The 21,773-nt window shown below is 47.4% G+C and overlaps 2 protein-coding genes across 3 annotated transcripts; both read right to left on the minus strand.

The window, feature by feature from the left end:
* Positions 1–297: 297 nt before the first annotated feature.
* On the minus strand, positions 298–1,783 carry LOC309570336 (baculoviral IAP repeat-containing protein 5-like). The gene is made up of 4 exons (XM_082277072.1): positions 1,648–1,783; positions 1,444–1,553; positions 1,159–1,276; positions 298–932 (listed from the first exon to the last, which is right to left on the minus strand). The coding sequence occupies exons 1-4, from the start codon at positions 1,759–1,761 to the stop codon at positions 852–854; spliced, it is 423 nt and encodes a 140-aa protein (XP_082133198.1). The 5' UTR covers positions 1,762–1,783; the 3' UTR covers positions 298–851.
* A 1,222-nt stretch (positions 1,784–3,005) lies between these two features.
* KAT14 (lysine acetyltransferase 14) lies at positions 3,006–21,588 on the minus strand. Of its 2 annotated transcripts, none has more exons than XM_082300036.1 (10): positions 21,326–21,588; positions 19,492–19,610; positions 16,189–16,310; positions 14,345–14,526; positions 13,399–13,815; positions 11,944–12,515; positions 11,296–11,432; positions 10,611–10,786; positions 7,303–7,493; positions 3,006–4,786 (listed from the first exon to the last, which is right to left on the minus strand). In XM_082300036.1, the coding sequence occupies exons 1-10, from the start codon at positions 21,579–21,581 to the stop codon at positions 4,613–4,615; spliced, it is 2,346 nt and encodes a 781-aa protein (XP_082156162.1). In that variant the 5' UTR covers positions 21,582–21,588; the 3' UTR covers positions 3,006–4,612. The 2 variants fall into 2 exon arrangements, with proteins under 2 accessions (XP_082156162.1, XP_082156161.1); XM_082300035.1 differs by having other exon boundaries at positions 13,399–13,818.
* Positions 21,589–21,773: the final 185 nt, after the last annotated feature.

The following is a 21,773-nucleotide window of genomic DNA, read 5'->3' on the forward strand; positions in this document are numbered from 1 at the left end:
GCAAATTTTCCTTTCCAAACTTAAGCACAGAAAGGGACAAACCAAACCTTCCCAGGCACAAATAAATTTAAATGTCTTTAATGCCTGATGAGCACTGCTTAAGAGTTTGACACTTGAGCAACAGCACTGCAAGCTGTAACTGATGAGCTTGTTTTCCTTTTTGATGTTAAAACTGCATTCAGTGCAGCCCATTGCAGTAAAGGTCAGATTCTTGTCCTCCAGAAAATCAAGTAGAACTACTTTGTTGTTCTGCCTTCAACTTTTATTTATAAATGCATCAACACGAGGCAGCAGCCAACTACAAACAGAAGCTTACAAGAATACCAGGCACACTAAGGTGTGGTATAACTCAACGTTATTAGCCACAATCCTAAATCCCTGAAGTATTTTTAAAACTCCTTCCACTTTCTATGTCCCAGAGTTATCTAAAAGATTGGTATATTCAGTACAAAAATGGAAATGCATGTCAACTCCTATCAGAAATACAAGTTTTAGGACCAGACAGTGCTTGTATCTCTACAAGACAGCAATATCTTTAAACAGCTGGATTTACAAAAAAAAAAAAAAAAAAAAGAAAGGAAAAAAAAGAAAACAAGTAAACCCGCAAGTAGTAATCCTTAATTAAACCAGCAGGAAGATTAGGAGAATGTCTGCCGGAAAAGATTATGCAATGCATCAAAGCCCAGGTACTTCCCAGACAGAATCGTGGGGAGTGAAGCAGAATCCCGTCTGCTTCTCAGGAACAGCCAGTCTGGAGGCGGCCTACGGAAACACGGCCACTCAGTCACGGGGGCAGTGCCACAGCACATGGACTACACAGATGTCACTGGCAACAATGAAGCTGCAGCAGTCTAGGCCAGATTCTTTATACTACAACGCTGGGTCTTGGCTTTATCTTCAACCTTGGTCATCTTCTGAGAAACCTCTTTTTTCTGCAAAGAGTAAAAATAGTATGTTACTGTCTGCCACTAAATTGAGTATCGTTCAGCTTCGGGGGGAAAGCAGGATACATCCTGCATAAAGCATGGCTGAGAACCAGGAAAGGGCACACCAGCTGATCCAGCCCGAGCCTGGATGCAACAAAGCACTCTGCACAAAGCCTTGTGGTAAGGAACGAGGCCAGCTGAACAATCCAAACACTACAAGCCGAGTACGTACAAGTGCCTTTCTCATTCGCATTTTGTCCAGCTTCAGGAACTCCTGCACCGTCAGGTTAGCAGGTTCTTTCTGAAGAGAAAGAAAACCACAGTCCGCAGAGTGCTTTTTGTGTTCCTCCCTGAAAACAGGCGAAAAGAAAGAGAAAATACAAGAGAAGACAACAGCTCACAGCGAGCCACACGCAGCCGCTCTCCCCTGCCGAGCTCCTCGGCTGCCGCCAGCGGTTCCGCCGGGCCGGGGCGGCGCCGATCCGGGCGGGGCCCGAGGGATCCCCCCGGTACTTACAGGGGGTCGTCGTCGGGCTCCCAGCCCTCCAGCTCCTTGAGGCAGAAGAAGCACTGCGCCACGTCGGGGCTGTTCTCGCTGGGGCAGTGCACGAAGCCCGCCGCCGCCATCTGCGGGCACAGGGGAGGCCGTGAGCGCCCGCCCGGCCCCGCTCCCGCTCCCGCCGCCCGGGCCCCGCTCCCGCCGGCCCGGCCCCGCGCTCACCCGCTCGGGCGTGCAGGCGCAGCCCTCGGTGAAGGGCCAGTTGCGGAAGGTGGCGGCGCGGACGGAGGCGAAGTAGAGCCGCCACACCTCGGGCAGCACCGCCAGCCCCTCCATGGCCCCGTTCAAACGGCGGCGCGCGCGGGGCAGGGCGGGAGCGGGGCGGGCCCGCCGCCCTCACAGCGCCCGCGCAGTGCGCCTGAGCCACCACCCAAAGGATGCTTTTTTATTTCTTAAAGCCTCCAGCACAAAGCCAAAGGGGAAGGAGGACAAGTTGGCCAGCTCGAGCCTTTCTTTTTTGGTTTGGTTTTTTTTAAGATGACTGTAGTAGAGTCCTGCTCGCAACGAGTCAAAACTCAGGGAAACCCTGGGGCTTTGGTGCCCTATTAGGAAAGGGCGAGGTTCCACCTTTACGCTCCAGGAAAGCTTAGCTTTGTTAAGCTGTGTTTGGCCCCTCCTCTCACTGCTGCAGTGGCGGCCCGGCTCCGGGAAGCGTGGAGGAAGCGTGCCGCGGAGTAGGGCGGTGTTGGCTCCTGAGGCACAGCTCAGGTACGCCAGCAGCCGGGGGCCCGAGGCACAAGAGGGAAGCAGAGGGCTGAGAGCTCCGTTTGTCTGCTTGCTGCGCCGTGGGCCTTGGAAGAGCCTCACTCCTCGCAAAGCCACGGCCATTCAAGCAGTGGCCCTAAGCTGCTAAGCTTAAGAGACGTTTACACTTCAGCATTATGGGCTGGAAATGTTCTCTTGAGAGAAAGCTGGGATAGAAGAGGTAGAGCTGTTAACTGGCTGATTGTCCCGGAGCTACGGGCAAATTAGCAAGAAACAAGCAAAACAGGAATACTCATCTCCACCCTCTATATGCTTTGCGGAGCTCATTTTTACCAGTCCTCCTGAAGAAGGAAAACAGCTGAGATCCAAGGGCTCAAAGGCATTTAATCACTTCACTGCCTTTGAAGATCTGGGGTTAAATGAAGGACCTGGATAAAACAAGCTGTCTGCAGCACAGCTGCTATAACACCATCTTCACTTGGCAGTCTCCGAGGAACAAAGGCACAGAGCACAATGGTTCTCAAAATCTTCATGGTCACCTTTGAGAACACAATGCAGAACTGGTCATCTTCTTTGGACTATTTCGTATCTCCTAATTCTGTCTGGAAAGCAGGAGCCTGCTAAGGCCTGCATGTGTGTGCCTTCTGTGGGGATGGCCAGTAGGGAAAGGAGGAACTTCTTGCCTTGGTCAGCTGCCCACACACATCCTCTAAAGGCCGTCCTGGAGTTTGCTAGATTCCAATGAAATAAGATGATGGAAAGACACCTTAACAAACAGTATGACTACAGGCAGGCTTTTCCAAGGGAAGGGCTTTAATTCCATTCATAAAGACATATATTTCTTTTCTTTCAAAGTCCAGCTAACTCATAACATTAAGAACATTGAACATTTTTACATAGTCATGAAACAGGCAGAAATGTGCATGGACGTTCAGGCACACAACCCTTGGCTGGGCTGGTTTCCCCTCCCACTACCACTGGTTTTGTGTTGGCGATGATGTACGTTGGCTACACAAAAACGTATTTTGTGTCCCTTTCTCTTCTGTTACCAAAATGAAGACTCCACTAAGGCAACTACTGCTACAGTCAGGCAGCCAACAGGTACCCACAGTAGATTAAGGACAAAGAAGTCACATTTGGTGTGTAGCTCTCTGTGGGCTTGATGTGAAAGGACCATCCCAGTGGATGTGAGCCGTAGTTAAAATGCACAGACTGACCTTTGGTTAGTGCAGCTTTCTGTGCATCTGCACTGAAAGTCAGGGAGGGAGAGAAGATGCTACACTGTGAAAAAGGACAAGAGCCACTACCAGAGAAACCCTTTGGGGTTGTATTTTTTAATTCTTGGGTATTTCTATTTATTCTTTGCTCTCCTCTTTACTGATACTTAGAGCCTTCCAAGAACTGGATCTGGCCCACCTCTGCCCTTTCCTCCCTCCAGGCTGCAAGCAGATTGCTTCTACAAATCAGAGCCTGCATTTGAAACATCCCCACTGACTTTTGCTCTGGGTTTCTTCCAGCCAGAGCACCTGTAGCAGGAGGAGGTAGGTGCTGGAGCCTGTGAGGCTGCTCTGTGGTTAGAGGTGTGCCCAAAGGGCTGATCTGTAGACCAACAACTGGCAGTGAGGTGGAAAGATTCCAAAGAGCTGATTTGGCAGCTGTGGTGCCCTGCCTTGCCTAGACACAAACCCACCTGACACCGTTCCTGGACACAAAACACTGCGCGTTACGAGAACTCCACACTGAGCACAGGGCAAGGAGGGGAAGGGAAGGCAGCAGGGAAGGAGCAAAACAAAGGTGTCTCCTCTGAGCCTTGTACTTGGGATCACAGGAATCCACATGCTGAAACGTGGTTCCAGGACTACTGATACGGCATGTGTAGAACTTTCCTAAAGTCAACATCCAGCTACAGGCACCAATATCTTACTTCCCTTCAAAGACTCAAGACACAGTTCCTAACAAAGCAATCAAACCACAGAAACACTGAACGGTTTAAGTTTAGGTGTTCATTTTTGCTCATAAACAGAGACAAAAATCCTGCAACATTTTTTGGACAGGTTTCAAAACTTGAAATCCATGGTGCCCCTCTGAAGTGAGAAACATTTTTTTGTATGGTATTTTTGTTTGTTTGCTAATGAGGCTCTCCAAACTAACAGTGGCAGGAAAATTCCCCATAAGCAATTTTCCAGTGGTTTCAGTGTATCCCAGTTGACATTTCCAGGCCTCTCCCCTTGGAGCATAGGAATCAATCCTCTTGGATTGCATTTTGCACACACAACATCGCACTGTTGACATCCAAAGTCCTAGGGATAAACACACCAGCATGTTCCAGCTCTCTTGTGGCAGCCAACATCCTCCACCGAAAGCTGGGCGAGTTTTTTCAGTGGATTGGGCTTTTCCCAGCTCCCCAGACACCGCCGGCAGCTCAGCGCCGCAGCCTGAGGAAGAAGGCGTGCTTGCACTCCTTGCTGTCCAAGGGGTAATACTTGTCATAAAAATCCAAAATGTACTCCTCGGTCTTAAATCCAAACTTCTGGTAGAGCAGCATAGCAGGGTTGCTTGCAGAGACGTGAAGGGTGACGTCCTTGCCCATGCAGGTCTGCCAAGGGAGGGGGGGAGGAAAAAAGAGATATCACTGCAAGAGAACGAGACAGCCTCTGGGGGAATGCGGAGGTGAGGAGATTCATCAGCTCCGGGATCCAAGGTACTGAGGAAATGTGAGAAAAGTCACAGGCCCCGACACAGGAGTTACCACACATAGCAACAGCAAAGGGAACGCTGCTGCTGCTCCTCCAAGCCTTTGTTTCTGGGAAACGTGGATTCTCTGACAATGAAAGTAGGTTTGGGATTATAATTTGTCATCTTTCCATTGTCAATTACTAAAGTAATTGTTAATTAAAAATAATCTTGGTGTACAGCACTGATCTCAAATACAATGGCCTGAAGAAAAGACAAAACATGCCAGAGGATCAGGCTCTGCACTACTCCCTGTCAGCAAACAGAGCTGAGCTCTCTGGGACCGCCCGAGCACCTCTGTGCTGTCATGCTGGAATTCCTGCCTATCCCACCCAGCTCCTCTCCCATCCTTCAGGGCACAGCACTCACCTCCTGAGAAGGCAGGAAATTCAGTTCAGACAGCAAATAATAGCATGGTTGAAGTTACCTTGAAGATCCTAAATTATTCTAACCAGCAACACTCTGATAAAGATGCTGAAATAATTTATTTTCTGCTTTCATCAAGTGTTTTAATAGCATTCCATGTATATTGAGTATATTGTAACTCTAAGTGGGAACAGTAATACCCTCTAGGAACTCTCCAAGACAGAACATTCAAGAGGAAAATTCTCAGAGGGATTTAAGGAGGAAAAGAAAAAAAGACATAATTGGAAGCTGTTTTGGGGAAAAGAAAATTGGAAGGAGATCATTAAGAAAATGCAGTTTGGTCCTCCGGGCCAGATGCGTGAGAGGGTAAATTCTGACAGCAAACCAGCCACCACCATTTGCATCAAAACATTTTCCTGTTAAGTTACGCTGTTCCCAAGAATTCAGCCCCAGACTCAGCACACTGATCCCAAAGTTAGCGACCTACCCTTAATCCAAACAGTGCATCAAAGTGTCTCAGGCTCCAGAGAGGAGACCCAAAGCCCAAGCAGGCTGCAAAGCAGCACCTACAGCCTGGAGACTGAGCAACAGAAGGTCACAACCACCGTTCATTCCACAGGACTAAACCCCTTCTACCACCGTCAGAGAGTCAGCAACAGCAAAATAAGTAAAATGTGAGCCAAAGCTACAGTGCTGATCTCTCATTGCTAGCACGTCTAATCAGCCTCAAATCTCTCAAATGCGCTTGGCTTTCCTCAGTGAAATTTCATGCTACTCTACCTGCAAGCAGGATTAGGTTAATTGATGGGATACATCCTACAAAAAGGTGTGAGGATTTTCCAGGTCTGACTTGCCAACTCCAGCATCCCCGTTCTGCTGGAGAGAGAAGTCTCTGGGAGTCCACCTGCTGGATCCCTGCAAACCTTGGCGCCTGTTCCCACTGGGTGTTGACATCTCACATCAACAGAATGAGCTGAGGGCAATTTCCTTCAACACTTCACACAGAGCTGCCTGGGAAATGCAAGGGGTGAGTTTAAAGAATATTGATTAGAGGCCTGTGTCAACACTGCACAGAGCTGTGCACGTAGCAGAGTTACCCTCGGGCAGCCCAGGAACGGAAAGTGCTTTTCCGAAGCACGGATCACTTTCCCCAAGGTTCTGCCAGCACTCCCTACCTTGCTTCAGCCAAATAAGTAAGAGGAAAAAACAGTTTCAATGGTGAGTTTTTGTTAGTGCAGCCCATCTTGACTACAGCAAATTAAGCAATGTTTCCCATTGGCAGCTCTGCCAAGAGAGTTCAGGGAGTGGCAAAACTGTGATCCTAAAGAGACAGAGTTGGGCTCTGTAAAGGACATATATCTCCATCCTTACTTAAGCTGCCTTTCCTGCAATTTAGTTCAAGAAAGTCAATGGAATGAAGGCCACTTTAATAACAGTATTCATTCAGAGATTTAATGAAGTTTAACTCCTTTAATACCACCTGTTTAGTTAGCTGAGATTAATTTTCCCAAGTGTTCCTGTGGAACAAGGCCCAGTACAAGCCAGTTTAAACAATGAGGTTGCAAACAGGTTCTCTTTATCATTAACTCAGCTGTATTTGAACCAGAGTATAAAAGTGAAAGTGAGTGATTGAGATCAGTAAGTGATTTAATGCACAGAATAAACCTCCAGAAGTAGCCAAGAAAGCAGCAATAATTCTAACTGACCCTCCCCAGTCTTACCTCATTCTCTCCTTTAAACCCCCCATTTACAGTATTCCTTTTACACAAACTATTGACCACTGAAGAACACAGAGTTAATCCCAAGACAGCTGAAGTGTGCAGCATCCCACTGATTCTGAGGACACAACCAGGATGGTTGTTTTCCTAAATACATTTTAACTTCCAAACTAGAAGCTACTTCCTCCCATAAACATTCACGCAAAGTGTTCCTGCTCTCTAGTATCTGCATGTGTGCACACAAGGAAGAAGGCAGAGCTGGTTCTTTGGCAAACCCACAGGATGATTTCATTACCTGGATAAGATGGTAAATCATGAAGGTTGCAATCCCAGCTCTTCTCCACTCAGGGTGCACCAACAGAAAAGATATGTAAGCTTCGTTGTACTTCACATCTGGCACCATAAAGCCAAAGGCAATGATAACTTTCTTGTAAAGGACGACAACGCTGAAGTCTGGATACTGCAGGCACTCTGACAAATCAATTCCTATGGAGAAAGAGAGAAACAGCAGTTGGAAGCATTGCAAACAAAAGTGTCAGGGAAATCCAGGGGCTTAAGGCTTTTTAGAAATAATCCCTTCTTTTTACCTTTATTTCAAATCTCTGATAGCAAGAGATTACAGAATCATAAAATAGTCCAAGGCCCCTGCTAGAGCAGTCTTCTGTTACTACAAATTATGCAGTCAAATTTCCCACATTTTGGGAAATCCCAGGTATCAGGACACCTAGAGTGCAGATGATGAACCCTGCCTTGGGAAAACCAGCTGCCTGATCCTGGTGTCTCCCCTGCCAGGTAAGTATGCAAGGGGAAAGGAGATGATACAACAAAACAGCCAAAACAAGATCTGCTTACTTAGCAGGGAAGCTTGCATGGAAAAACTGGCAAAGCTGATTTCCTTTCAAATGACTCAAGGAGGAAACTGAAATTCAACTCTCTTCAGAAGCAGCACACATGAAACTGGACTTTAGCTTTGGTAGCATTACCGGCCTATGGTTCCTATCTTTTTTCTCCACCTTGCCTGGAGCTCTTACTGCTGTCTCTTGTGCACACTCAGCTGGTTGTGGAGCTGCACTGTGAACCTGACCACAGCTTCCAACGCTATCAAAACACTTGCTTTTAGCATGCAACTTCTCTAATCTGGGGCACGAAATAGCCTCTCAGGCAGTGGTGCTTCTGTGAGTCAGAGGCTGGACACAAAAAGAGGCTGGGAGTTTATTACCTTGCCTCATCACCCTGCTGCAGCAGTCCTAGAGCACCCCCACAGCATGTCAGCACCAAGCAGTGCAGTTCGAGGCACCGACTGCCTGGCAATTTGTGTGGACAGACCCCAATGAGATGCAAGACACGGAGGAGGTGTGCCAGAAACGCTTGTTTCAGCCTCAAGTTGGCAGCTGCAATATATTTGGAACACGGGGTAATGAAATAGCAGAGTGTGTTTTCCAGTAATCACTCCTGATGAGATGCAAGACTTCACAAGGCACCAGGCAGGAAAGAAGTGGGTGAGTTATTTTCTTGCTGGAGAGTCGGTTGGGTGGAGCAAGGCGTGGGAGGAATCGATTGGCAATAGGGAGCAGTGTTAATTAAGCCAGGCTGCTGCTGCCTGCGGAGTGCCTTGCAGCGTGCCTGGACAGGAGCACTCATTGCCCCGGGCACTCCGCAGTGGTGCAGCTTTTCCTGTAGGAAGATGCTTAGCTCAGGATGGTTCACCCCCGGAGACGATTCCCCCTAGGAAGAGGTTTCCTGCTAGGGCACCAAGGCACAAGGCACTGTGAGGAACACCACCAGGGAATCTCTCTTCCATCAGTCATTTGCAGTCACTACCTGCAAACGTGGTTCTGCCTTGGGAGAGGCGAGAACAGCTCTGAAAGGAAGGATTTGGAGGGACAGAAGAACTGAGTGCTGGTTTAATGATGCTCGCCCAGCTACATATCCCTGCTCACCACCCCCAAGCTGTACCAGCATCTTTGCATCCAGTCTTTACCTCCCAAAGCATCACCTCCTCACTTCCCTCTCCTAAAACCAAGGTGCAATAATCATATCCCAGCCTCGGAAATTTTTCACCATGAAAAAGATTTGGATTCCTGTTTAGAGACTGATGGGAGTGTCAGCTTTCTGACTTAATGATGAACAGTTCACAGTTGGGTGTAACACACCCATGGCTCCTTGTGTTAAATAAAACAGGGTGAGTCCTGAAGAACTTAATGAAGGTGCAACCCAACTTGGCCAGGACTTCAAATGCATTATCAGGAGAGGAGAGACTATGACAAAGCGGTTCAGCCTCTGCTGGGATTACAAGTGTCTCTCACGAGCTCTAAAACAGCTTGTGAAAGGAAAGGTGTGCCAGGTTATTTCCCCCCACACTGTACAATTTGCATAATGAGTAGCACAAAGAGCTCCCATCCTGACTGCAGCATATGGGCACTGCTGAACTACAACCCTGCTGAATCACTATCTGCAAATCAAAACACAAACAGTTACCTGGAGTAAAGGTGTGTACTGTTTGTACTGGGCTTTTCTAAATTAGTCTGCTGCATTGTTTGCTGATCAGAAGCTGATACATGAACCAGATGAACATCCCTATTATTATTTCAGAAGAACTACAGACTGCAGCCTCGTAACTGCCCCCAGAAAGGGCAGCCACTGTCCCCAAAGAGCCTGCAGTTCCAGAAATGACACAGAAAAATTCAAACCTAATCTTTTCCATACCTTGTAAATACTGAGGCCAGGATTGAGGAGATAAAAGGACATCACAGCAGAGCCTGCAGTTGTAAGAGCAATTCATAGAATGACAGAATGGGCTGAGTTGGAAGGGACGCTCAAGGATTATCGAGTCCAGCTCCTGGCCCTGCACAGGACAGCCCCAAGAGTCACACCATGTGCCTGAGAGCATTGTCCAAACTCATGTTGGGCTGGCTTGGTGCTGTGACCACTTCCCTGGGGAACCTGTTCCAGTGCCCAGCCACCCTCTGGGTGAAAAACCTCTTTCTGATATCCAACCTAAACCTTCCCTGATGCAGCTTCAGAGCTGTTCTCTTGGGTCTGTGGAGTCCTGTCACCACAGAGGAGAGATCAGTGCCTGCCTCTCTGGCTTCCCCTCCTGAGGAAGCTGTAGGACATGATGAGGTCTCCCCTCAGTCTCCTCTCCTCCAGGCTGAACAGACCAAGTGACCTCAGCCACTCCTCATACGAGTTCTCAACTTTGACTCCAAGATATCCAGCTTATGGCTGCTAGGAAGAAACCCTCTCACAAAGGTATTGAGCAGTAATCTCTGGTATAAAACTGTTTATTTCAACCCCTGATTCTGCGAAACATTTCACTGTATGCTTAAGTTTAGTTAACTACTAAACTACCAGACTACTCCTATTGGCACCTATTTTTGTAAGTACTGTGCTAATTAGGGCCTAATTGCCCAGTTCCACATGATCTCAAGAGACAAAGACACCAAACCCACGTCTCCACCTCAAATGCATTCCTGTGACATCAGATAATGGGTTTCTAAGAACCAGCCAGACACCAACTGAAGAAAAATTTGGCCCAAGAACATTTTTGTTCTGAATAAAACCACTTCCTTCTTAGGAACTCAAGCACTGGAGGAATCTTACCAGGCCAGAAGAATTCGTGGCACATGGAGTTTATAGTGGGGATGTGATTAGGGCGAACGTAGCAGTAATCAATGGGTGCTTCTGGCTCAGCCTTCCAGTTGAGATCATTCCTGTGTGGATTTGCCCGGATTTCTGCCAGCAGCCTGAGTTTTGGGGGCTTTGTCTCATAGTCACGTCTGCCAGGAACGTGAAAAGGAAACACAAAAAGCAAGTGAGCAACAAGAACTGCCACTGCAGCTAAATAGGTACTGCCCATGAAATATTTTCTGACATGCTCAACTTAAGAAAAAAAAAAAAAAAGAACAGTCTTCCATTCATGAGGGAAAACAGCCCCCAGCTCAGCAAAAACACCCTTGTGCCAGAGGCCAGGACACTTTCCAGACCCACATGTCCAGCCAGTCTCTCCTTACAGCACGAGCAAGGAAATCACAGTTCTGACCCAAAAGAGGTGCAACTTGCATTGAATGGCTACAGCAACGCCCTCTCTGCCCTTGCCCCCTCTTGGCGATTCCCCTTCCCAATGCAATCCGTTTCACTACTCAGCTAAGCCAAACACTATCCCTTCAGGGTTACCATGGTGCACTGGGTTGTACTTTGAGGAGGAGTGAGGAGCACTGCCCAAGAAAGGTGTCCTCTCCGTGGGCTGGCGGTGCACAAGCCAAGAGCAAGCTCAGACCCTCTGTACCTGATGTAGGGTTTAAGGACACGGGAGGTGTAAGGGCTGACAATACTGTGGTCTGTCAGCAGGTCTTCTGAGCCTACCAGGCGATACAGAAACTTGGTTGTCTGCTGGCGATATCCCTTCGTGGCCGGCAGCATTGTCTGGATGCACAAAAAAATGCAGAACAATTGCAGGAAGATCAGTCAGTGATTTAACAAGGGAATCGTATGGAGGGAGAGTAAGGGCCTTTCAATATGACAGGATGGACTGGACCATGATGGTCCCACTTCTGCACCCTGCCGTGCACTCCCAAATTTGGTGCCCAAACCTAGAAGTGCTGCAAGTCATCTCCCTCCTACACACACGAAAGAGCACCTGCCTGTTTGGGTACGTCCAGGCCTCCACCACCAGCATTTGGGCAGGGCTGGAGTACAAATACATCGACATTTGTGGTGCTGACATTGATAGACAGCAGTGCTGCACCAGCATGTCCCAGGAACAAAGAGACTCAGGAGAGCATTGGTGGGGACACAGCCCCAAGCCAAAATGAGTCTTGTTCACATAATTCTTTTCACTTTAGGAGTCAGATACCCTCAATGTGAGACTGCTGTATACAGCAAAAGCTTTAAAATAACCTGTGCCAAATGCTAACTTAGATTTGGGAACACCCACCTGGTATCTGTCCAAGATCCTGAAATCCTGGCTAGTAGTTCTGTATGTTGCTTGCCCTACTGGGGACCTGGAGACACCGCCTTCTTTCGCTCCATAAATCCCATCAACCAGGAGCAGTGCAGCATTCACAACCTGGTCCAAGTCAAAGAGCGGGAGTCCTCTTTCCCTCTTGGCCTGCCTGACCAGCAGCTTGCGCCTCAGCCTCCGGGCCTCTGGGGTCATGCTCAGAGCATTGGGACAGGCTTCCAGTCTCTTCAGCAGCAGCTTTTCCTCATAGATGCTAACTGAGGTGTGCTTGGGAACTCTGGGTTTAGCATCCTTCTCCAGCTGTGGCTTCCCCTTGTCTCGTCCTCTCACCTGCAAGGGTGTGTTTGACTCCTCAGGATCTTCACTGTCGCCTTCCATCCGTTCTGTTTTTTCTTCCTCACTCTCCACCTCTTGCTTGATCTGCTCAGCTGTCTTCACTTTTTTTCTGCTTGCTATCATGGTGCTAGCACCAGCTGTCCCACTGGGAGGGGGCACATACTCTATTCCTGGGTCTATGACTCCATCTCCTTCCATCTCCTCATCATCTGTAGAACAGATCAAAATAATCCAGGGGAAAAAAATAATTTAAACATCAAAGCCCCATTTCAAAAATGGTTGTCACAGCATTTTTCTGCTACGGAACAATAATGTTGGTTTACCCAACACACCTCATTTTCTGTGTACTCCTGGATCTCCTGATTTTGGACAGGAGATGCTGTAAAGAGTCCCATTTCAGGACAGAGAATCAATCCTGCTCCTAAAGTGTCTTGTAGTTCAGCGTCTGGAAACAGAGCCCCTCCTGAGCTGCAAGCTCATGTTCTTTGAGGAGTGTTAAGCTGCTGAAAATTCCCAAAGACTGGGGATCAAAAGCTCAAGCTGGTGAGCTGTATCTTCAGCTAGCATACCCAGGAGAGGTTCTGTCCTCTACAGAACCTCACTATTATTCCTGTCACCCAGAAGTCTGGCTTCTTAAGGAACTAACAGCATTCAGCCTGCATCACTGCTTTGCAATCTTGCTGAAATTTAGCATCCGTTAATCAGCACGTTCAAACTTATAAAATACTGGGACATTACCATGGGAATAAAATTTCTCCCATGAAAAACATTTGAGACAAAACTAGAGTTGCTATCTAACAGGGTAATCTGTGTTGCAGTGAAATGCTTATGCTGAGTTGTCCAGCAGTTGCTGTGTGAAATCTACCCACTGTTTATTCAGGATCCCTCAAAAAAGGGTATTGGGGGTTTCTTCTGGCCTTAGAAGCTGGTGATACAACTGTGGAAAACCAGTCACACTCAATTAAGACAACAGAATACTGCCAGCTACTTTCCATCTCATTTTGAAAGGATCCTGCAGCTCACTGGGAGCTTCTTTCTGTAACATCTTCCTAGAAAACTACACCACTAAACGAAACCCATGGTGGCTCTTACCATGGAACAGTGCCTGTGGTGGCATGACATCCGGGATGAGATCAGCTTCCGAGAGCAGGCTGGGAGTGGCTGAGTGTGAGGCGGGAGTGCCGGGAGCAGAGAAGTCCAGGGACGGGGATGGAGAGGGGCTGGTCAGAGGCGTGCGGTCGGATGAGCTCAGGGAGGAGAAGTCGATGACCTCTCCTTTCTCCAGGACGATATCGGGCCGGCGGCAGCGGCTGCTGAACTTCACGGGAGTGGAGGAAGTGCTCCGGTCCAGGAACCCGGCCGCCTCCTTCTGGGCTCTCCGAATGTCCTTGGCTTCCTGAGTGCGAGACCTCTTCTCCTTCAGCTCCATGGCTGACTCCACTGGATTGCGGCTCACCCGCTTCCGAAGGCCTTCCACGGTAATGATGGGATCCAGGGGCGGCTTGGAAGCTGCTAAAGAAGGAGTTTGCTTATTCTGACAGATGCTGAGCTCCTGCAGTCACTGGATAAACACTACACAGTCAAAAACACGCTGCCTACAAAGATGGGTTTCCAATGTGTACAAGAAATTCACTCTGGGACATGTAGCATTAAGCCAATGTATGACTAAAGCCTCATTAAAGCCCACATTTTATTCCTCTACAAAGAGGAGAATTTGCATCTAGTGACAAAAGATAAAAGACAATCTCCAGGGTAAAGAAAAGTGGAGAAATTGTGGATTTCAGCTAAAAAACCCCAACCCAAACCACTCTGCACAAGCCTCAAAACCCTTTAAATCAGCACAATGCAAAAAGGTAATAAGATAGAACAGGCTTCTTACACTACAGTACACGCATCAGAGTTCTCTTCAGTCAACCATTACAGCAGAACAAACCAAGGAACTGTCCATGCACACAACACATGGTTTTAACTGAACTTTCCTCACATCTCCCAGCTCTGGCCCAGCAAGGAATCTACACATTACTGGGGAAAGAGTTACCTTTTGCCTTCAGTGCAGATGCTGACAGCTTCTCTCCTTCAGGTTTCAGCGTTGGGGGTTTGTTATGAACCAGTTTCCACCATCCCGGTTCTCCAAATTCCTGTGCCCCTGAGCGAAAAAACAAGGGGCTCCCCACAGAGAGACAGCCAGCAACTGTGCTCCACCATGTTGAGGTCTTTTTCCTGTGGTGGAGAGAGGAAAACAAGGGTTGGGTCCCCACTCACCAGCTGTGCTTCCATCCTGGACAGAGTGTTTCTGCCACTGGCACTGACACACACACACTGAACTACTCCTGAAGCACTTTTTTGGCCCTTTGGAGACAGGGAGCTGCATTCAAGCCCTTCCTTCTGCTGGGCAGTGCACTCCTACTGGGCATCTGAGCACTTTTTGTTCCTTTAGGAACTGGTCACAGGGCCAACTAAGATGTCACTTAGGGAAGAGGTGAGAAGAAATACTGAAAAATTGCCCTTGTAGCATATAACTGAGGTACTCCCTCAGACTCTGGAGAATCAGGTTCATGGTGCACAGCATCTCAGGATTTCTTCTTGCCCTTGCACCCCCTCACCAGCAGAAACTTCTGTACTTGCCAAGGCTTGGCTGAATTGGTGTTTACTGCTGCCCAAGTGCTGCACTTACACACCTTGGGGTACTGAACCTCAAAGGTGGGGGATCACACCCAGGTGCCTCAGCTCAAAGTCTGGAGTGCTACAGTAAATCTGGGTTAGCTGCACTTCAGTATGCCAAGGAAGAGCATTGCATGGCTTGTACCACTACACACATGGTTCAGCTGTCTCTGTTCCATCAGTGGCTTGTCCAGGCAAGTGGGAAGGCTGTGTCTGAGGCCAGGAATCACTCTCTGAATTTTAATCAGAGCAAGGAGTGCCCAGTTCCCAAGGCAAGTCTCAAAAGGCAGCAGCAAACCCTGGGAGGTGTTGGCTCCCTGAATGAGGGACAATGGGCCATCAGCTGCCCTCCTCTCAGGGTCCCTGTGGCTTCCAGAGAGGACAAATGCCAACATTTCTGAGAACAGAGCAAGGAGGCTCAGACAAGCACTGAAAGCAAAGCCAAAGACCAAATGTGGTTAGGAAGAAAGGCCAGATCTTACAACAGAGAAATCCGTGGGGAAGAAAAGAAGCTGTGAAGTCAATCAAATCTACAACTTCCAAGGATTGCCCAGCTCCTTCCCTGCCTCCACAGCACATGCATTAACAGGGAGGCTTGGGTTTGACAGCTTCATCATGCTCAGAAAAAATGAGCTGTTCACCTGGAAAATGAAGGCTGCCCTTTATGAGAGGGGTTCCTACTCTGACAGTGTCTTTACACACACTGAAAAACATTTCAATTGTTTAACACGTACTATGCAAAAGCCATTTCATTAAGATCCAAAACAATCTAAAAGGTGAGGCTCAGTTCTTCTTGAAGAACTTGGTCCTTGCAAGCTTTGTAGCCAAGGAACGTAGCGCTTTGCTGGACCATATTTTTGTCCCTAAAGTTTGGCAATACCAGGATTAGCTCACCCATTGTGACTCTTTAGAAAAACACAGTCTTTGAAGGTTCAGATGCTGCCTAAAGGAAGATAAGAAATAATCCAAAATACATGCATTTGTATTGCTTTTGTGTGACATTCCTGGGGTTGTTTTTCCCCAGTAAGAAATGCTGATTCTTTCTCAAGTGTACCCCTCACACCTGCATTCAGATTCTCAATATTAAATCCTCCCTTTTTATCACTTGTAAGGCTCAACAGAGATGTCACCAAATTAGCCAGGATTCTTGTCCATCTGTATAACAGGTTTTGATTCCTTTGGCTCACCAACCAGACCCTCAGGGAAATATCATGTCTTTACCTGTTTCCTAGTAAGAAAGTCCAGTGTTTCTCAATAAAAGCACAAATGTCTTCTTTCCATCTGAAGTACCCCTGACGGCCCGTTCCTTCCAGAGACAAGTTGTACATTGCCAACATCACAACCTGCAACAGAAAGTGTTGGACACAAGTGAATCCTTTCTGCTTTTTCTGCTCAACAGACCCCCCACAGCTGCCACACACACAAATCTTTGCTCCTTCATAAATATCTTGTTTTTACAACATCTCATACGCAACTTCTGCAATCCATCTTCTTCCTGGTTTCATGCTGCCTGTTCTTGTCTTTCTATTGTTAGATGCACATTCTTCCAGAGATTTCTCCATCCCAGGGGAATAGCAAGCTGCCTAGTTATGCAGGTTTGTGCTGAGACACAAGAATTGTGCAGCTGTTGTGTAAATGAATTACAGTACAGCTGGGGTCTGAATGTAATGTGGAGGTAGGGAAACAGTGTTTCAAATTAAAAAAATAAGGTCAGAAGTAATCCCGCTATCCAATACATCAGAAACATTGTGACAATGGTCTTGCACACACTTCACAACTGAATTCACTCTGACCTCTTACATACCCAAACTATAGAGCAGGTTTGAAAAATATCTCACCTCTTTCAAGTAAATCCTAGGTGACCAACTGTTAATTACATTTACTTAATTAATTTTAATTAATTTATTAGAACTAAACTAAAATCAGCTAGGCTGGGATCACCTTTCAACAATCACACAGCCTCGGTTTGGCACTACTTCCAACAGGGAATTCACCCTCAGAGAAATCTGAAATGTGTTTTTCCTTAGAGAGATGGGTCTCCTCACAGTGGACCTTGGCTTTCTGGGATACATTGTCAAAGATGTCAAAATGAGGAAGTACAGACAGCTTTAATGTCCCCTTCACTCTATTTCTACCTCACAACCCCTCTTAGTTTGACAACTAGGATTTTGTGGGTTTTAAAGTCATGTGGACAGTGTCTCAGGACGTCAAAAATAATTCTCTTTTCAGCTGGCTAAAGATACATATCTGTTGAAGCCACATACTCTGAAAAAAATCCAGAAATCACTATCCCAATATTTCCTGCTTCCAGTAAGTTAATTTGACCAGTTCCCTCAATTCCACTTACCCAGAAGCAGCAGCAGCAGCTTTGGCTGCTGGAAGCCCAGGCAGGTGGTCACAGATTTCTTCCTCACCCATTTTCATTTTGTCTGCCCCTTCCCCATGGCACTCTGAAGAGACTTGAGCATAGTGCCAGCAGCCTCTGCTTTCCCAGTCTGGAACCTGGTGAAACTCTGCCAGTCTGCCAGCACAGACCCCTACACCAACCTTTTCCCCTGCACTGGCCACCATGAGAAAGCAGTGCAGGAGTTACAATCCGTGTTCCAAATTACCTTATATGATGAAAAGGCTGAGTGCCTTTTGAAAGGCCAACAAGGCTGGTATTTTCAACAATCAGACAGCTTGTCCTCAGGACAAGTGGCCTCCTGAGCTGGTGGATGGGGACAGGGAACAGAATACCCCCCAGTAATCCAGGAGGAAGCAGCTGGTGACCTGCTGAGCCACTTGGATGCTCACAAGTCTAAGGGACCAGATAGGATCCATCCTAGGGTGCTGAGGGAGCTGGCAGAAGAGCTCACCAAGCTGCTCTCCATCATTTACCATCAGTCCTGGCTCAGCAGGGAGGCACCAGATGGCTGAAGGTTGGCCAGTGTGACACCCATCCAAAAGAAGGGCTGGAAGGAGGATCAAGACAACTCCGGGCCTGTGAGCCTGACCTCAGTGCCTGGCAAGGTTATGGAACAGATCATCTTAAATGCCATCACTTGGCACCTACGGCATGGATTTAGAAGGGACAGGTCCTGCTTGACCAGCCTGATCTCCTTTTAAGACCAGGTGACCTGCCTGATGGATCCAGAGAAGGCTGTGGATTTTGTCTACCTGGCCTTCAGCAAAGCCTTTGACACCATCTAGAGGGGCCCGGACAGGCTGGATCCATGGGCCAAATCCAACAATAGGAGGTTTAACAAGACCAGGTGCTGGGTCCTGCACTTTGGCCACAACAACCCCCTGCAGCACTGCAGGCTGGGGACAGAGAGGCTAGATAGCAGCCAGGCAGAGAGGGACCTGGGGCTACTGACTGATGGCAGGCTGAACAGGAGGCAGTGCATGCCCAGGTGGCCAAGAAGGCCAATGGATCAGGAATAGTGGCCAGCAGGACCAGGGCAGTGATTATCCCCCGGTACTCAGCACTGGTGAGGCTGCACCTTGAGTGCTGTGTCCAGTTCTGGGCCCTTCAATTTAGGAAGGATGTTGAGGTGCTGGAGCACATCCAGAGAAGGGCAGCAAGGCTGGTGAAGGGTCTGGAGCACAGATCCTACAAGGAGCAGCTGAGAGAGCTGGGAGTGTTTAGCCTGAGAAGAGGAGACTCAAGGGAGACCTTATCACTCTCTACAACTGCCTGACAGGAGGGTGCAGCCAGGTGGAGGTTCAGCCTCTTCTCCCAGGCAACCAGCAACAGGACAAGAGGACACATCTTAAGCTGCATCAGGGAAGGTTTAGGCTGGACATTGGGAAGAAGTTCTTCACAGAAAGAGTGATGGCATCGGAGTGGGCTGCCCAGGGAGCTGGTGGAGTCACCATCCCTGGAGGTGTTTAAGGAAAGCCTGGATGTGGCACTCAGTGCCATGGGCTGGTTAACATGGTGGTGTTGGGTCATAGGTGGGACTTGACAATCTCAAAGGTCTTTTCTGTCCTAGCTAATCCTATGATTCTGTAACATTCCGTGAGACAGCACACCATTACTGTCCCAAAGGATGCAAACAGATGTTATTTTGATTACTCAGGTGTGCAAATGATTGAAACAGTGAATTCCAGCAAGGACTGATGCTAGTGCATAAGCAGCCAGGTTGGAGCTTTGCATTCAGGGAGCTGGCAAGCTTTCTATGTTGCCACCTCACTAGTTTTACGTTTTCTTATATACAAAAAACTGTTCATGCCTAGCAGCCAAATTGCATTTATTTTGCTTTTGCAAACCTGCTTGAAGACATGAATTCATGAGCAATACACAGAGAAGGAAAAAAAAAAAAAAAAAAGAAAAGGAATGTGGTTTGTATGATTATCTTCCAATTTCCCTGCCAAATGTTCAAGTTCTCATGTGCAGGCAATCCTCAGCTAACTAATTTCTGAAGTTCATGCAAATTTATTACCAATACCTGATCCTCCTTTTCCAGGTAGCATACACACAACAAACAACAATTTCAGAAAGTCCCACGGTTGTTCTGCTGGCACAGATATTTCACTTACTTGTTGCCATGTTAATCTCAGACGTTCAAATTGCTCCTTCCCATCTTCTGAGCAATCAGAGCAAGTAAATCTGAAAAAGTTATCTCCTTTGAGGTAGCTGAGCTGTTCTCTCAGTTGACCTAAAATGAAAAGGCAAAAAATCAATTTTTTTTTTCCTTTTATAGGAAAAGTGCTGCAAAGGCAATTTGGATTTCCTCCAAGATCACATTTGTCTGAAAAAAAGCAAGAGATCCACCTGTAAACCCCCATGCACCCAAAGTTACAGGCTCTAATTCTGTGTTTCTGCAGCAGAGGAAAAAAAAAAGTCACATTAATCAGGGCTTCTAAACTCACCAGGAGTTAATTTACACAATATGATAAATTGAAAAATGACATCAGGGGACAGGGAAACTGTTAAGACTTAGAGTGCTTTTGAAAAGTCACACTCAAAAGCTGTTTCTCTACAAGGATGACATCTCTTTTACTGTGTAACAACACCAGATCAAGCATTTTTAACTTATGGATGCCTTGCTTCTACAGTGAATTGCAGAATTAAAGTTGCAGCTGTGTCTGATGGGGGGAAAACCCCCCACACTTGGTGGGTTAGGAGAATACCGAAATGGCAATTAAATGTAAAAAAGTGATTATTTGCCTGAGCACGTTGGCAATTTTCACGAGTGACAACTGAACTCAGCAGAACTGAATGATTAGGAAAGAGCACAGTATCTCCCTTTTGCAGCTGTTTACTCTCCACATTTGTACGTGGCTACTGTTGCTTTGCAACTGGCCTTTTCTGCTCCTTGCATTTGTTCCACAGCAACTGCGAGAGGAACATAATTGTAAAATAAAACAAATTTAATGTTACATCAAGTGCTCCTGCATGAGATAGCCCATGCCACCTTTAACTCTGCTTCATTTTTTAGTTAATACTTTTCAAGTTAGTATTTCCCTTTACTGTGTAGCAATTTAATAGTCTGATGCTGGTTTCATTAAAACTAACACACCTTGAGAAGAGAGTTTTACACTCTAAATTTTGGCAAATTCTAAGAAGGCAAAAAGGGCAGCTCTGGCATATCTGCAAGGCAGGTGCCACCTAAACAGTTCCTTATTTCTAACCACAAGCAAACAAACCAACAAACCCCCCAAATCAAACCAAACAAAAAACCCCCCCACAAAAACCAAAGCCAACCAGTGCAATATCTGGCTTTTGGATTTAACAGATCAGATAATCCAGGATTTAGAAAGTAAAGTTGTCTATTACATTTCCAGCAGCATTTATCTTATGTCAGGTGTCAGAGCAGAGGCATCTAGTTCTGAAGCTTGCTCCAAACACCCCCCCAGAGCTGGCTGCTGCAGGCTGGACATGTTTCCATGAAAGCCAGCTTAAAGTCACATTATTGGGAAAACATTAAGGTTGAGATTTAGCCATATGCTCCACAGATGTGACAAACCAACAGGAAGGAAAAAAAAAAAAAAGTAACTCCATCACAAACTCCTTTTCCTTCCCAGAGCTTTACAGCAAGGGTCATTATCTTTATCTGAGTGAGCAGAGAGGTCAGGTCGCTTGGTCCAAGCCCCTAAACAGCTGCAAGAGTTGTGAGGGTGGGCACATTTCTGAATTTTAATGTTCTCTACTAATGAAAGAAGATAGTTTAATTTCCTTACGGAGAGCACGAGCCCTGGACGCACACAGAGCTCAGGGACTGAAGTGTCTAACACATACCCTGCCAGCAGGCATCACCTGCCAAGGCAGGATGGGGTACAGCCAAAGCAGCTGTAAAACAGGAATGCAGGACAGCACAAACACCTTGCAAACACCCACCACAGCCAGGCACGACACAACTGGCAGCCTTACTTGCTGGGATCCACTTCTGGCACTTCTCACAGTAATAGGACATCTCCTCCATCCAGGATGCTTCACCCTCATCGCTGTTCAGGGAGTCCCCGCTCTGGTCGTGTGATAAATCCACAGAAGCCTGGTCCTCGGACTCCACGATCAGGAGAGTCTCCCCTTCCACCTCGCCCTCCTCCAGGCCCTCGGAGGTGGAGGTCCTGGTGGCTTCATCGTCGTGCCGGCTGAGCAGCCCGCTCATGTGAACGTTGTTGGCCATCCTAGAGGGAGCCTGCAGAACAACGAGCTGTTCCTCCCCGCCTCCAGTGCATCCACAGGGGGATGTGCCACCGCCAAATCTGCACAATCCAAGTACCAATCACAGAGGAAAGGGGCTTTCGTCTGCCCTAAAGCTTTAGAGGCTGGATTATAATTTACGCAAAAGTCTTTCACAGATTACCTCTGTTGGTTA

The sequence above is a fragment of the Coloeus monedula genome (genome assembly GCF_965178545.1).
Source record: "Coloeus monedula genome assembly, chromosome: 2".
NCBI lineage: Eukaryota > Metazoa > Chordata > Aves > Passeriformes > Corvidae > Coloeus > Coloeus monedula.

What these genes read in the sequence shown, in the direction of transcription:
- LOC309570336 (XM_082277072.1), bottom strand. Translation starts at nt 1,761, where the DNA reads ATGGAGGGGCTGGCGGTGCTGCCCGAGGTGTGGCGGCTCTACTTCGCC. An exon ending in GAGCCCGACGACGACCCCCT is followed by an intron (nt 1,277 to 1,443) that starts GTAAGTACCGGG and finishes GCCTGTTTTCAG; the next exon opens with GGAGGAACACAAAAAGCACT. An exon ending in TGCGAATGAGAAAGGCACTT is followed by an intron (nt 933 to 1,158) that starts GTACGTACTCGG and finishes TACTCTTTGCAG; the next exon opens with AAAAAAGAGGTTTCTCAGAA.
- KAT14 (XM_082300035.1), bottom strand. Translation starts at nt 21,581, where the DNA reads ATGGCCAACAACGTTCACATGAGCGGGCTGCTCAGCCGGCACGACGAT. An exon ending in CCAGAAGTGGATCCCAGCAA is followed by an intron (nt 19,611 to 21,325) that starts GTAAGGCTGCCA and finishes TTTTCATTTTAG; the next exon opens with GTCAACTGAGAGAACAGCTC. An exon ending in GTCCTTAAACCCTACATCAG is followed by an intron (nt 10,787 to 11,295) that starts GTACAGAGGGTC and finishes CGTTCCTGGCAG; the next exon opens with ACGTGACTATGAGACAAAGC.